General features: G+C 41.2%; 2 protein-coding genes across 4 annotated transcripts; both read right to left on the bottom strand.

Moving 5' to 3' along the window:
• Positions 1-6,361: 6,361 nt before the first annotated feature.
• On the bottom strand, positions 6,362-14,147 carry LOC145777360 (uncharacterized). Of its 3 annotated transcripts, XM_082588726.1 has the most exons (11): positions 14,070-14,147; positions 11,051-11,100; positions 10,677-10,796; positions 10,384-10,527; positions 9,360-9,458; positions 9,221-9,274; positions 8,624-8,692; positions 8,209-8,453; positions 7,496-7,655; positions 6,709-6,799; positions 6,362-6,581 (listed from the first exon to the last, which is right to left on the bottom strand). In XM_082588726.1, the coding sequence occupies exons 3-11, from the start codon at positions 10,711-10,713 to the stop codon at positions 6,383-6,385; spliced, it is 1,098 nt and encodes a 365-aa protein (XP_082444852.1). In that variant the 5' UTR covers positions 10,714-10,796; positions 11,051-11,100; positions 14,070-14,147; the 3' UTR covers positions 6,362-6,382. The 3 variants fall into 3 exon arrangements, with proteins under 3 accessions (XP_082444852.1, XP_082444851.1, XP_082444853.1); XM_082588725.1 differs by lacking the exon at positions 14,070-14,147 and having other exon boundaries at positions 11,051-12,666; XM_082588727.1 differs by lacking the exon at positions 14,070-14,147 and having other exon boundaries at positions 10,384-10,512; positions 11,051-12,664.
• LOC145776821 (zinc finger MYM-type protein 1-like) lies at positions 13,566-15,048 on the bottom strand. The gene is made up of 2 exons (XM_082588043.1): positions 14,943-15,048; positions 13,566-14,296 (listed from the first exon to the last, which is right to left on the bottom strand). The coding sequence occupies exons 1-2, from the start codon at positions 15,046-15,048 to the stop codon at positions 13,566-13,568; spliced, it is 837 nt and encodes a 278-aa protein (XP_082444169.1).
• Positions 15,049-16,763: the final 1,715 nt, after the last annotated feature.

Raw genomic sequence — 16,763 nt, 5'->3', positions numbered from 1 at the left:
TGTGGAAACCGCGTATTTATCCAAAACCAAAACGGTAACTATCCTCGAAAATGGGACAAAGTGGGAATGGTTGTCGAAACGTTGCCGCATGACAAATATGTAGTGAAAGTTGACGGGTCGGGCAGAATCACAAAACGGAATCGACGTTTCTTGCGAGTAATTCCACATACTAAAGCATGTGCCGATCCCATCCCTCCTCAACCAAACATCAATGCTCACCCACAGAGCCTCCCATCATCTTCTTTTGCCCAGCCTCCTGAAACGGACTACTGCCCTCCCCACCCTCCGCATCTCGAGATAGGCCCTAGCCCAGAAATTGGAGAATCACCGATGTTGCCTCTCGATGCAGATCACAGTCCGCCTGCACTCTCCTGCCCCACACCAGCCTCAAGCCCGAAGCTTTGTGAGCCACAGCACTCACCGGAACCTCCAAAGCAGCCGCTACCTTTCGATTCAGTGGAACCAACCGAACCCACAAGTGGAGTCCCTCATATTGAAAAATCGCCTGTTTTGCGCCGTTCTACGCGGTCCCGACGGCCGGCATTGGATTTAGACGCATCCTCTGGTCAATGGGTAATCATGGGTTCGAGCTCGTAAGTCTACAGTTTCGCCTTACGAGCTGGGGGGGATGCACAAATGCCTGCAGTTAGCATGCTTCCTTGATTACTTTTGCACTCCTTTTGTCACGTGTACTCCGCGAGGCAGTACTCTGTTCTATTCGTATCATTTCATTCTGGCAGGCTAGCGAACAACAGCTTCTTTTGTTCTAGTTCTAGTGTTGAGTTTAACAATCTTACGTTGTGTATGTTGTTGCAGAAATTGCGATTCGATCATTTTTCTTTTGTTAATACATTTAAGAAAAATAACCGTCTTTGTTCAGTTAGTGAAGTGGTGTCTCACTCAACCGCCGGTGTTCGATAGTCGGTGCGGTCACGGAAGTATAACATAACTCATAAAAAGGCTACATTCGCATTGCGCATAGATTGGCTTAGCGGTTAGTGCAGTGGTGTCTCACTCAAGCGGCCCGTGTTCGATACTCGGTAGTGTCAGGGAAAGTCTAACATAACTCTTGAAAAGCTACATTCTCACTGATTGGCGTAGTGGTTAGTGCAATGGTGCCTCACTCAAGCGGCCCGTGTTCGATACTCGGTAGTGACAGGACATAACTCTTAAAAAGCTGCATTCTCACTGAGTGGCGTAGTGGTAAGTGCAGTGGTGTCTCACTCAACCGGCGGTGCTCGATGGTCGGAGCGGTCACCGGAAGTCTAACATAACTCTTAAAAGGCTACATTCGCATTGCGCATAGATTGGCTTAGCGGTTAGTGAAGTGGTGCCTCACTCAACCGGCGGTGTTCGATAGTCGATGCGGTCCCAGAAAGTCTAATATAACTCTTAGAAGTCTACATTCGCATTGCGCATAGATTGGCTTAGCGGTTAGTGAAGTGGTGCCTCACTCAACCGGCGGTGTTCGATAGTCGATGCGGTCCCAGAAAGTCTAATATAACTCTTAGAAGTCTACATTCGCATTGCGCATAGATTGGCTTAGCAGTTAGTGCAGTGGCGCCTCACTCAAGCGGCCCGTGTTCGATACTCGGTAGTGTCAGGAAAAGTCTAACATAACTCTTGAAAAGCTACATTCTCACTGATTGGCGTAGTGGTTAGTGCAATGGTGCCTCACTCAAGCGGCCCGTGTTCGATACTCGGTAGTGTCAGGAAAAGTCTAACATAACTCTTGAAAAGCTACATTCTCACTGATTGGCGTAGTGGTTAGTGCAATGGTGCCTCACTCAAGCGGCCCGTGTTCCATACTCGGTAGTGTCAGGGAAAGTCTAACATAACTCTTGAACCGGCGGTGTTCGGTAGTCGATGTTGTCACTGAAGTCTAACATAACTCTTAAAAAGCTTCCTTCGCAGTGCGCATAGATTGGCTTAGCGGTTAGTGCAGTGGTGCCTCACTCAAGCGGCCCGTGTTCGATACTCGGTAGTGACAGGGAAAGTCTAACATAACTCTTAAAAAGCTGCATTCTCACTGAGTGGCGTAGTGGTAAGTGAAGTGGTGTCTCACTCAACCGGCGGTGCTCGATGGTCGTTGCGGTCACCGGAAGTCTATCATAACTCTTAAAAGGCTACATTCGCATTGCGCATAGATTGGCTTAGCGGTTAGTGAAGTGGTGCCTCACTCAAGCGGCCCGTGTTCGATACTCGGTAGTGTCACGGAAAGTCTAACATAACTCTTAAAAGGCTACATTCGCATTGCGCACAGATTGGCTTAGCGGTTAGTGCAGTGGTGCCTCACTCAAGCGGCCCGTGTTCGATACTCGGTAGTGTCACGGAAAGTCTAACATAACTCTTAAAAACCTACATTCTCACTGAGTGGCGTAGTGCGTAGTGGTTAGTAAAGTGGTGTCTCACTCAAGCGGCCGTGTTCGATAGTCTGTGCAGTCACGGGAAGTCTAACATAACTCTTAAAATCTTACATTCAGTGGTGTCTCACTAGTGGTGTCGCGTAGTGGTAAGTGCAGTGGTGTCTCACTCAACCGGCGGTGCTCGATGGTCGGAGCGGTCACCGGAAGTCTAACATAACTCTTAAAAGGCTACATTCGCATTGCGCATAGATTGGCTTAGCGGTTAGTGAAGTGGTGCCTCACTCAACCGGCGGTGTTCGGTAGTCGATGTTGTCACTGAAGTCTAACATAACTCTTAAAAAGCTTCCTTCGCATTGCGCATAGATTGGCTTAGCAGTTAGTGCAGTGGTGCCTCACTCAAGCGGCCCGTGTTCGACACTCGGTAGTGTCAAGGAAAGTCTAACATAACTCTTAAAAGGCTACATTCGCATTGCGCATAGATTGGCTTAGCGGTTAGTGCAGTGGTGCCTCACTCAAGCGGCCGGTGTTCGATACTTGGTTAAGGACAGGAAAAGTCTAACATAACTCTTAAAAGGCTGCATTCTCACTGAGTGGCGTAGTGGTAAGTGAAGTGGTGTCTCACTCAACCGGCGGTGCTTGATGGTCGATGCGGTCAAGGGAAGTCTAACATAACTCTTAAAAGGCTACATTCGCATTGCGCATAGATTGGCTTAGCGGTTAGTGCAGTGGTGCCTCACTCAAGCGGCCCGTGTTCGACACTCGGTAGTGTCACGGAAAGTCTAACATAACTCTTAAAATGCTACATTCGCATTGCGCATAGATTGTCTTAGCGGTTAGTGCAGTGGTGCCTCACTCAAGCGGCCCGTGTTCGATACTCGGTAGTGACACGGAAAGTCTAATACTACTCCTAAAAAGCTACATTCTCACTGAGTGGCGTAGTGGTTAGTGAAGTGGTGTCTCACTCAACCGCCGGTGTTCGATAGTCGGTGCGGTCCCAAGAAGTCTAATATAACTCTTAAAAGTCTACATTCGCATTTCGCATAGATTGGCTTAGCAGTTAGTGCAATGGTGCCTCACTCAAGCGGCCCGTGTTCCATACTCGGTAGTGTCAGGGAAAGTCTAACATAACTCTTGAACCGGCGGTGTTCGATAGTCGGTGTTGTCACTGAAGTGTAACATAACTCTTAAAAGTCTACATTCGCATTGCGCATAGATTGGCTTAGTGGTTAGTGCAGTGGTGCCTCACTCAAGCGGCCCGTGTTCCATACTCGGTAGTGTCAGGGAAAGTCTAACATAACTCTTGAACCGGCGGTGTTCGATAGTCGGTGTTGTCACTGAAGTCTAACATAACTCTTAAAAAGCTTCTTTCGCAGTGCGCATAGATTGGCTTAGCGGTTAGTGCAGTGGTGCCTCACTCATGCGGCCCGTGTTCGATACTCGGTAGTGACAGGGAAAGTTCAACATAACTCTTAAAAAGCTACATTCTCACTGAGTGGCGTAGTGGTTAGTAAAGTGGTGTCTCACTCAACCGGCCGTGTTCGATAGTCGGTGCAGTCACGGGAAGTCTAACAAAACTCTTAAAAGCTTACATTCGCATTGCGCATAGATTGGCTTAGCGGTTAGTGCAGTGGTGCCTCACTCAAGCGGCCCGTGTTCAATACTCGGTAGTGACAGGAAAGTCTAACATACCTTTTAAAAAGCTACATTTTCATTGAGTGGCGTAGTGGTAAGTGAAGTGGTGTCTCACTCAACCGGCCCGTGTTCGATAGTCGGTGCGGCACCGGGAAGTGTAACATAACTCTTAAAAGGCTACATTCGCATTGCTCATAGATTGGCTTAGCGGTTAGTGCAGTGGTGCCTCACTCAAGCGGCCCGTGTTCGATACTCGGCGGTGTCACGGAAAGTCTAACATAACTCTTGAACCGGCGGTGTTGTCACAGGAAGTCTAATATAACTCTTAAAAGGCTACATTCGCATTGCGCATAGATTGGCTTAGCGGTTAGTGCAGTGGTGCCTCACTCAAGCGGTCCGTGTTCGATACTCGGTAGTGTCAGAGAAAGTGTAACATAACTCTTGAAAAGCTACATTCTCACTGAGTGGCGTAGTTGTTAGTGAAGTGGTGTCTCACTCAAACGGCCCGTGTTGGTGAGTCGGTGCTGTCACGGAAAGTCTAACATAACTCTTAAAAGGCTACATTCGCATTGCGCATAGATTGGCTTAGCGGTTAGTGCAGTGGTGCCTCACTCAACCGTCCCATGTTCGATACTCGGTAGTGTCACGCAAAGTCTAACATAACTCTTAAAAAGCTGCATTCTCGCTGAGTGCCGTAGTGGTTAGTGCACTGGTGTCTCACTCAACCGGCCGTGTTCGATACTCCGAGCGCTCACGGAAAGCCTAACATACCTCTTAAAAAGCTGCATTCTTAGTGAGTGGCGTAGTAGTCCGGGCCGGATTTCGCTGACGGGGGCCCCATGCAAAATCCACCTCTACGTCTACAGTAGCATGAATCCAGCACTGCATAGCATTTTGCTGAAACTTTAAAGGCTGAAAGAAAAAACATAACAACACAAAATCACATTTTTCCACTTAGGGGGCCCTTTAAAAGTTGGGGGCCCGGGGCACCTGCACCCTCTGCCCCCCTCCTAAATCCGGGGCTGGGTCGAATCCTGTCCCGTCCAGCCGCCTCAATGTTTGGATGTGGTGATCGTGCCAAGTTTGTCACCGTTGCTGTTTTGGTTCTGTCATCAACACGATCATCAAACAGAGCAAGATAGTCTAGTCAGAAAAATACCACAAGTGACGTTGGAGAGCCTTCACAGCTGCTTTCTTGATATGACATATTGGGTAGGCTAGTGGTGAAGGAGGTCGAGATGTTTCAAATCGTTGTTGGGAGCTCTTGTAGCTAATGGAGCCTCTTGCAAGTAGCCTACCATGCATAAACAAGAGCCACAAAGTGACAAAACTGGGATAAACCAGTGATCTCTCTAGTTTTTAGTTTGAACTGGTCCAGGAACAGAAACATCTTCAGAGAGTAGATGGCCTTTGCCATCCACCTTGCATTGTGCGTTGTAAGTTTTGCCTTTGAATATCTTTGAACAGAAGAATATTAAAAAAATGATGTTTTATGCATCATGTGGTAAAAAATGGAAAATCTGATTGACCTTCAAACGTCCTCCAACCAGTCTAATTTTTTGCAAGGGCACTTCTTTGGGGAAATGGCACATTTTAAGCCTTGTGGAAGATTCCGAGAAACTTGAATTTTTTTGAACCACTCTACTCCTCAAGCTTTAAAAGATATTTTCTCAATCTGAAATTTATAATCATCATTACGGTAGCCTAATACCCAGCTAGAAATTTTACGTGTATTACACGTAGATTCTACGTACCTTGTGTCGTGTATTATACGTTAATTTTTACGTATAATACACGCATATGTGTCGACACTATTTCACGTGTATTACACGTATATTTCGTGGTGGATTTTACGTGTTTTACACCCGCATTCCACCTAATTTTCTCGTATCTGACAACACTAATACACGTGTTTTCCACGTATATTTGGTGGTGGATTTTACGTGTTTTACACCAGCATTCCACCTGATTTCCGCGTATCTGACAACACTAATACACGTGTTTTCCACGTATATTTGGTGGTGGATTTTACGTGTTTTACACCCGCATTACACCTAATTTCCTCGTATTTGACACGTAGATTCTACGTTCCTTGGATCGTGTATTTTAGGTTAATTTTCACGTATAATACACGTATAAGTGTCGAGACTATTTCACGTGTATTACACGTATATTTGGTGGTGGATTTTACGTGTTTTTACACCCACATTCTACTTAATTTCCGCGTATCTGAAATCAACAATTTAATACATTTGTATTTGTAATCTACAAAACTTATGCGTATTGTGTGCCATTACTTTTATCAATTGCAGTATAAATCGTCCTTGTTAACTGCAGCTATCTACGTATTCAACTTCAAAAACTACATATCAAAGAACATGTATTTAAAATGCGAAAAACTCAACGGTTGTATTAGTGTTTGTCTGTACATGAGGCCGTGATGTCGTAATGTCGTCGGTGTAGACGAGCCAGCCTACACGAGGTTGGAATGTCAGGTCAGCACTCAAATTGGCTCGCTTCCCTGTCCGGCTCGCAGAGTTGGTCCTGTTCCGACAGGATCTTGTTTTCATTTTCCTTGTGTTTCTGAAAAACAAGAACAGTGTAAACACTAGCAGCGTACTCGGGAGGATAAAAATGCGTTAGGCAAATAAATAAAAACTTAGGCTTAAATGAAAATTCCTTAATCGCTGATAAACGTTCTTATATTTACCTGTAGACCCTTTGGAGCATTTTAAAAAAATCCGTGATTGCACCATCAAGTTGGTGTAGTTTTCCATCTTTGTTTAGTGTAAGCCAACATTCTGAAAAAGAAAAGGTATTCATTAATCTTTCTTTTTATCTTTAAAACCATTAGGTAAAGTATGTTTATGACGAACCGCACCGTAAAAATAAAAAAATGAATGAATTTGACATACTTTAGTATATCACAGTATATCTCTTTAGTTATTTAGAAGTTGTATTTCAATCAAACAATATAATATAAAATAATTAAGGAGCGCTCACAATTATTGTCAACAGCTAAAGGTTGACACTCTACAGCAGGGCTACTCTACTGGCGGATCGCGGTTCGAATCCGGACCTTCTGGGTGTTGATGGTGAACCTTAAGCTTTTGGAAGAATAACCTCATTGCCACGTTTCAGGGCTTTTTTAAACAGATTTCTAATGGGAAAAAGCAATTTTTACTGAGATTATCCTAGTTGCTGAGGGGCTGCGACATCCAGACTCCCCAACACTTTCTCAGAAATCCAATGCGAGTTACATTTTACCTCAAAAAGTGGTTTGGTACAGATAATTTAACTTTCGTGGTTGCGTGGAAAAGAACTTATTTACCGGACTGCTAAAAATGTTCAACTTGTCAACCTGGAACATTGTTAACATTAGTTGAGTAACCCTGCTCTACAGAATTGAAATTGTTGGGAAAATAATGTGGTTGATGTCAATTGTGAACACTCCCATAACAGGAAAAGGTAACGAAATTGCTAACGTGATGGCTTACTTGTGATAACGGAGTAAATAGAAAGGGGTTGTAGGGCTTTTTTCCCTTTCTTCCCCTTCAAACTATATTGGGACCAAAGTTCGCTTGTCCCAATCTTCCTCAACATCAAGCGTAGACAACTTGCTGGATTTCTTCCTCCGAGCGCACAGAGAAAAGTAGTCTACAAATAAAAGTTATAAAGCTTTGGTACAGAGTTTGCTTTGTTAAACCAGAGATATAAAACAGAGTAATCTTAGCGGGTTTAACATAATGTATTACACACAAAAATATAACATAATTAAAATAAACTCAAACGTTTTCGACACGTACGTGTGTCCTCATCAGGAATTACTAAAATCTGCAATGTTCTGATCTTCTTCGTCGTATGAGCTGTCCTCTTCCGGACTATATGTTTGGGCATGATGTCATCAGCCATTCGACAGTCTCGTCATCCAGGGTCTTCAGTCCAAGCGTTCCATGTGGTGGTAGATGGATTGGGCAGTCATGGACGACATGGTCTACTGTCTGGTGAGGACACACGTACGTGTCGAAAACGTTAGAGTTTATTTTAATTATGTTATATTTTTGTGTGTAATACATTACGTTAAACCCGCTAAGGCTACTCTGTTTTATTTCTCTATGGTTTAAATAAAAATTAGTGATAATTAAAGCAGATGATGTCGAAGAAAAAACATAGCCGAAGTAAAGTACTTCAAAATATAATGTCTGCATACCAAGTTCTTTTTGAAATCTTGACTATTGTCCAACTTGCCACAAAACTCTTCAAAGTTTAGGACATCACGAAATGGCGCCAGGTTTACATCTGCAGGTTCAGGGTCTGCAACAGCCGAAGTACTCAGCTTGTGCAAATATACCATCTGCGTTTGCTGGTTCTCCAATATGTTGATCAGCTTTGCACTTAAAAATTTTAGGTCCATTTCAATTTTGTCGAGCATTCTCGTCGTTGTGGCTTCAAATGCTGTAAAATTTTTGCGATGAGCTATGCGGTCAAAACTTTAACAGTTTGAAATCAATTACAATCAAGTACTTGTATTGAGTAGCCTACAACTGTGCTGGGTACATTGTACAAGAAAAAGGTATCAAGTAGCACTGTATTCTAATCACGCTCAAGAATAGCATACCACTCACCAGTTAGTGCAAGAGATGGTTCGTCGGTGATCAAATTCCGTCTATTATGTGACGACACAAGACTTCGCACTAAAAAAGTTATTAGTAGAATACAGTGGTGTAACCGGCTACAGTTGCTAATTAATTCTTCAATATTTTGAATAAAAATTATGTTACAAATCTCTTGCAACATTTCCAGATTGATTGATTGATTGATTGCATTTTATCCTTCTGAGTGGGAAAGCGTCTTGCACACTAATAATAGAGGACACTGCGTAGAACAACTTCTGCAGTCTGCACCCACCATGGAGTCGACTGTATAACTGTTTCCAAATGGATTTATAACTAATGTGACTGGAATTTAATGCTACCCATCACTCCTGATGGATTACTGGGTAGAGGTTATCGTTGTAAAGTTCGTTGCCCAAGGAAACAATCTGGTGTTGGAAGGTTTTGAACTCGACACCTCTCGATTCCAAAGCCAGCACGTTAACGCTACACCAAAGTTGTCAGCTCATGTTAATACCATACTGCTATACAGATTAGAATAGGCTTGGCTATAACCATGTAGAAAATATTGTCATCTCAACCACAATACACATACATGCAAATACATACATGGCAATTCAGATGGAGCGTAACGTTTCTTTCCAGTACTCGATCCTGGCTTGCCTGGTGTAAATAAGAAAAAAACTTATTTAATTGACATGTTTCAACTTTGCAGAGATTGGTAGGAAATTATGAAAAATTACTGTACTTGATGGAGTACAGTCTTCATATTGTGGCGGTATCGGTAAAGAAAATGAAGAGTTCAATGTAAGCCTCTTTGTCTGATGTCCTTCATCATCATCGCTATCTAAACAAAAAATGAAGTTTACCGTAAACTTCAAATTACAACGAACATGTTTTCTGTGTAGTACCTAGCATTAAAAAATCCGTCTGCCACAATTGGGACAATCTATTTCGGAGAATTCGACTCGGTGAAATCGACAGCCATTTTTGAAGATTTCTAAAATCCCACAGCGGCATATGTATATTGAAAGGAATTAGTTTATAATAGAGGTTATTTACCAAAAAGTCTCAGCCAGAAACAAAAAAAAACAGTTGTCAAACGACGTTTCATGATTAACAACAGAGGTTAATAAAATAAGTCTCAGCGAAAAAAAGCAATCTGGGCAGAAACAGATCCAACACTGACTGCAACGCAGTGTTCTATATAGATAAGACAGCAGTGCCACTGTGCCAGTCTATGATATTTCAGTAATCAACGTAGGTACTAGGTAGCACAGTTAAGACTGACTGAGGGAGGGCCGCTAAAACCAATTACCCTCTTCCATTAATAATATCTACTTGTTTAAGCACAGGTATATGGTCAAACAAAGGGTGTACTGTAAGATTGTACATGTACTGTCACGGAATTGTTTTCAGCGTCTCTCCCTCAGCCAGTATCAACTTACTGTGCTAAGTACGTTGACCACTCTCTGTATATATGGAACTGTGTAGCTTAAAGTTTTCGGGTAATAACACAAAACAGCTTTGCGCCATATTTATACATGTACAATCACTAAAGTAAGATCGCAAGAGTCTGTTTCCCTCTATGAGGGTTCGTCGGGAGGTACTTACTGACGAACTCTCATAGGGGGAACAGACTGTTGAGTGTTGATATCTTTGTTTAGTGACTGTAAATCCATAAATATACAACTACATTAAATTTAAAATTAAATATAGAACTACATTCAATAAATTTTTCTTATTTATTTTATCAATTGTTTATCATCAACCTTCAGAGTCAGAAGAACTTAGGACTTCTACTCTTCTCTTCCTACGCTTTCTGATGGTCAGATCTTCTTCTTCCAAGTTCGAAGTGTATTCTGCTTGCTCTGACATCGCCAAAGCAATTTTATAGTCATCTGAAAAATAAACAGCTAGACTAAACTAAATATAGTTATCAGGTTATCAATAATTTACTTCATGCAAAAGTTATCAATACTTGTCATAAAGAAATTGACTACAAAACGTTCTTCTTGCCATAAACACAAAATTTGTAGCAATATAAAAATATATTATTTCTTACCATTACACCCAGGACTCTTATTGCATACAATGTCCATTTCTCCTTATCCACAATTGAGCATTTTTTAACGTGGTAGCTTGCTCTAAATGGTGGCCAATAACAATGACCTAAATTGGTAGTCTGCAAAGTAATAGCAATTAATACCAGCAGTCAGTACGCCATTTATAAACCAGTTAAGTGAATTTGGTATACTGTACTAGCTTAAAAATACACAAGATCAACACCTGTCAAAAAGTGGAATTGGTTTTACTATGTTGTTGAACAAAGACACAAAACTGGATAAAATAAATTTTCAAACAATTTACCAATGTTTGCTTTGCAGCCAAATTAACCACTAAGCCAATGTCGTCCATCAACTTAATAATGGTGCTCACCTCATTTATAACTGTCCATGGACTTGGTACATCCTGAACAGCATTTTCCCCTGTAAACTCAACAATTGTATATTTTGCCATTTCTTGACACTAAGTGATTACTTTCCTGAAATGAAAATTCAAAACAGATTGACAATTATTAGGAAGGCAAGAGCTTACCCTTCTCTCAAGTTTTACAGGCATGGTACGACATTTGTGTCATTTAGGGCGATTTTTTGTCACTAAAGGTACTTTTTTTAGTTGTACCAATTAAACAAAAGAAATGTAGAACCAAAATTTCATGGTTGTGGGGTAAGTTATAAAGTTACCAAAAGTTAACTTTTGTGTTTTTAGGTTACTTTTTATTTGTTAGGTCACTTTATTTTGCATATTTTTTTGCCTAATTCCCTTATTTATCTTGCATTGCTACTGGAGAGATGAATTTATAATATATATATACATTCTATGCATTGGCGTAATTTTTTTTAAAAATTTGACAAAATTAGGGGTGCTCTAAGTTATCTTATGAAAATCGTCAATATAGGCTAATCAATTGAAAACCTGACCGATGGAAAATGTTAAAACAAATGACTCAATCTAATAGTAAATTCAACCATGTTTACTGTTTAGCCTACAGGCCTCGAAATTTGTACTTTTTTTCCGGCGATCAAGCATGTCCTGCCGGACTGGCCCTTTCAGCGGACATTTAATATCTCAACCGGACATATTTTTTGCATACGTAGATTTTGCACAAAATTACACTACAGTATTGTGTAGTCGTGTTTGTAGAAGATTTTCTACAACAGAATAACTCTGCAATGGTTGATGGCTTAATTAACCGACCCTGAAGTATACTGGAGCAGATTGCTTGCAAATAAATCAGTGCGTTAATGACAGTCGTGTAATGACGCAATAAACACAATTGAAAACAACAATCCAAATTTCCTTATTACGAAAGCAACTACGATCACTTATTCCGTGGTTTTCGCGTTATAAAATCGTTGTGCCGAGCGATTACTGCTGGCGCGGGGTCGTAAATCTCCAGCTCAGGACGGTCCAGACAAATGCGCAATAATGTTAGCCCTCAATGGTGTTAGTGTTAAATTTCTATCAGTATCAGCGTGAATAAGGTCGCCACATTCGCCTGTGCACGTGCGGAACCCAGCTGAGACTTGCTTCTCTGTGACGTTTCTTTTTAACAAACGATCAAAGTAACGCAATAATCCTAATTGTTAAAATTAGAATACATATCCTGCCGGAAATTTCAGACAACTTTATTTCAAGGCAACAGTGCAAGGCGTTGAAATGATGTAAAAATGGCTACTTTTGCCATCAGCTCGTTAACAACGCTACTCTAATGTGATCTTTAAAGCAATTGCCTCTACTATTAATTGTTTCAGCTCCGTATTTGTTCGCGTTAAACAAACAATTGTAACAATTCAAATTTAAAATATATTTTTGCTGCATTAGCTCTATTTTTGTCAAGAATTTTGCGGCGGTCATTTATGACCGACCAATGAGTCGGCTTCGGCAGACATTCAAGGTCATTCCGGAGGTCATGTCCGCCATGACCGCCGGAATTTCGAGGCCTGCAGCCTACGTCATGAAACGTCGAATCAACATAAAAGAAGATAACTTTGTCATATGTGTAATCGAATAGACTGCAGCGGTATGTCAAACGATCAGATAGAAATGAAAACAAGTATTACATGCGAGGCGAAAGTGATCTTACATTGAATATTGAAATATATTCGACTTTAATTTGTTCACGTCTGCCTTATAATGCGGCTTGCTATAAATTAATCACATCCAAATTTGTTTCTGCGGGTCGTTGTCTTGGAAACAAACTCCGTGACAAGTTCTTCCATGTTTAATTTCTCCGCCAATTCGTGATGACTACCTATAACGGCCAAATTGTTCAATCGTTGTTGCGTTTGAGTGCTGCGAAGGTAGGTCTTCAAGCGTCGTAATAACGAAAAGGAACGTTCGGCTTCACAGGAAGAAGTCGGCATAACAATGTAAGTTACCAAAGCTGCATATATATTTGGCATTATATCGACCATTGACGGCTGTGCAATGAATTTCTGACGTAGCGTATTCACTGTCACAACATCACCGTCACGTTTGCAACAAGCGAACCACTGTTTGCGTTCACGCAGCAAATCCTTGCGTTCCCAGTCACCATCATAAAATTTGGTTACTTTCGTAACATCGGCTTCTTTCATTGTGGGATTCTCTAGCAGCTCTCGTAGCAAATTTGCCATTCGGTATGATAAAGAAGGGAAACGGCTAACGATTGCATCTGACGCCGTTTGCAGAATGTTTTTGTAGACGTTTGAGTAGAAAACAGCAATTTCGTCTTCTGAAACGGTGAAGTTCTTGCGAGACTGCCGGGGAATTTTGGGGAGATCTAACCTCAAGTCACAAGCATATGATTTGCATTCTTCGTAAAATGATGTAGCATTATCTGCAGAAGAGCTATCGGCAGTCAGAGTCTCTACAAGCGATTCCATCCAACCGCTAACATCACCAGCTACTACGTTCCTACCTTGACAAGATTTGTGAACTGGGTGAATAGTTTGGAAGAGATGTTGTAGCGAGCGAAGTCCAAAGTAGTTGCAAAATCTTTCCAAGCTTTGCAAGTGGCCAACAGCTCGACCGCGAATGCTCCCAGAGACCCAGACTGTGACATGTCATTCCCAATTTCTTCTAAAAACTCCAGAATAGAGGGATATTGGCTCAAAAAGCAGTTCAAGGCGTCCAATCTTAACACCCATCTTGTATCGCTGAGTGGTTTGATTTGACTCACCTTGCTTATATTAGGATCGGAGTTTGTCGCCAGTATTCCCTTGAAAATACTCCAACGTTTTGGTGAATCTCGTATAAAATTTATAACTGCGTTCAGGAGTGTCATCGCTTGACTGGCAATGATGTTGTTATGACAGGCATCCTGTACAGCTAAATTTAATTGATGGCCACTACAGTGAAAATACAAGGCCTTATGATTTTTATCGGCAATGCGTTTTTGAAGACCGGTTACCTTCCCTGCCATATTGCTCCCTCCGTCGTACCCTTGTCCTCTCAATTGGTTGAAGTTGAGGTTATACCGCAAAAGAACATCATTGATGATTCTATAGAGTGATTCCGCATCTGTTTTCGGTGTTTCGTAAAAACCCACGAAAACTTCATCACTTTCTAAAGAGCTTGTGCAGTAACGGAAACATATACTTAATTGTTCTTTGTTGGAAATGTCCGATGTTTCATCGGCTATAATGGAAAATACGTACTTATCAATATTGTAAAACTTATTGACTCCCAGAGATTGACTTCGGATGTTAAAGATCACTTGACGGATAATTTTGTCCCCGATAATTTTGATTATTTCGTTTTGAATTTTTGGTGAAAGGTAGCCTATTTATCACAAGCATCTGATGATAGGTAAGACATTACTTCATTGTTATAAATCCCAAGGAGCTTCAGGAGATTCCAGATGTTGGATGAAATCTTTTCATCGCCATGTCCCCGTAATGGTGTACATGATTTTCCACAGAAAAGAATAGCATTAAAAATAGCTGATAATGCAACCCTGTTTTTGCGTTGCTCTTCTTGGGTGCGACTGCAAATTCGTGCACGGTTGTGTGAATCACTGAGGCTGATCTGTACAAAACAATAATATTTAATAGTAGCCTACAGTTAATTTTCAAGCTTATTTTTTATATGTTGCGCTGATATTCATCTTGACGAGGCCTCTCCGCATATTGATTACAAAACTTCATCACTTGAGCGTCTTTTAACTGTATTAATATGCCTGGTGGGCCACCAGGCTACTACCACAATACCGTACGACATTACTACTACTATACCACTCTACTACCACCACCAGTGGTGGCAATTATCACTTATGCTAACTTACGTTTAGAACATTTGTAGATTGTTGATGTAAATCTGAATTTTTGTGCTTCTCTAAAGAGGAGGTTCCTTTGCGAAAAGTTTTCCATGCTGAACGTCTCAATATCCATGGCGTTGATGTGCCGACATTGACACGTTTATTCGCAGTGGCCCAGTAACAGAAGGAACAGTAGCAGCTTCCATCATCGTTTAGTCTTAACCAGTTATATTGAGAAAACCATTCTTTTTGCGCGGATCGATCTCCGTTGTCGTTTCTTGGCATAACTTCCGGAAATTTTGTGAGAGGAGAAATATCGGGCAAACTATGCGTATCTACTTCCGTTTGATTTTTGCAGCTGTCAGCTGATGAACCTGGGTTACTACTTGTAGGCCTACTTGCTGCTTCATTAGCGCTTGGGCGAGGCCGCTTGGGCGCAAAAAAACCTGCAATGCTTGTCTGATTTGTTTTTTTCATCTTAATAACTCTTGGTATCTGAAATACAATCTCTGATTCTTGATGCAACTGATTTGGATTACAACTAGCTTGAAATGAGATTTTATTCGACTCTGACTCCTTTATCGTTGAACTTTCTTTCATTAACTATCTGTTGCGTCACAAACGAACCCCTGCGGCTTCGCCGTTACATATTGCATCGACGGGAAACCAATCGATTTTCCAACCAGAGCCAGACAAATTGTTTTCTCTCGAACGGCACTTCTTGACGCAGTGCGCGTGTTTGTGCTTAATTGTTACAATCATGTCTGCCTTTGATATGTGTGGCGCTGCGTGCCACCCACAAATGTAAAACACTGAAAATATTGCGCTTTGGTAAAACGACTTTCAAGAAAGAAAAAAAAACGTTATTTAGCAATGCAAATTTCCATTTGAATCGGTGTATTTTGTATGCAAACCAGGGCCCAGGGGTGCTCTCGCATTTATATTGTTACCTCAGATTTTCATTTTGGGGTGCTCAAGCACCCTTCGCACCCCCGAAATTACGCCTATGATTCTATGTAATGCCAAGACTTTTAATATATCTTCTACTATGATACGGAGTTTAGGTTTGCATGAGCCCATGCATGTTCGTATTGCTAGTACTGTATTCCCAAAAACTCGTAAATGTGAAGTAATTTTTTGGGGTGAAACAAATTGTGTTAACTTGATTGACAGAAACTTTCTGCCAGAGAAAGTAAAACATTACATATAATATGTATAATTTGAATTTGTATTATATATAATTATGATTTTAGTACAAATTGAAATAAATTTACATGCTTTTTTATGTTGAATTGCTGCCATTTCTTTCGCTTTCTTGTTTATGTTGAGTAAAGTTACATTTTGGTTACTTTTTCCCAAATTCAAAGTCACTATTTTGAGTTTTTACGTTACAAAAAAAAAACGCCTTAAACTTATATATATACGAAAAATATACGAAGCATAGTAACATATTTTTATGCAAGCACTTTGGTCAATTCATTTATAATACAAGGCAAACGCATGACACAGACAGTACTAAGCTGATAATTTGAGTCATACTTCACACTGGGGTCTACGTCTTTTAGGTGCAGGCAGTTAGGCACCGGTCAAATTAAGACACGCACACTGTTGCGTCAAGATATTTAGGTGCAGAGCACTGTGGCGCCTGTTCATTTAGGTGCTATTCCTAATAAAGTCTGCAGATTGTATCAGCTCAACTTTGGCAAAACCTAGTCGAGGTTGTGATGGAAAACCAAATTACTCTTCACTCAAGCCTACCACCCGCTTGAATATAGGCTACGATATATTTTTTACTGATGTGTAGTGTAGGACTTAGCTAAAAGTGAACTCAGTCATGTTCGGAAACTT

This window comes from Aplidium turbinatum, chromosome 9 (assembly GCF_918807975.1).
Source record: "Aplidium turbinatum chromosome 9, kaAplTurb1.1, whole genome shotgun sequence".
Lineage (NCBI taxonomy): Eukaryota > Metazoa > Chordata > Ascidiacea > Aplousobranchia > Polyclinidae > Aplidium > Aplidium turbinatum.
The sequence above is the reverse complement of the archived record's forward strand: the minus strand, read 5'-3'. Positions and strand labels throughout refer to the sequence as shown.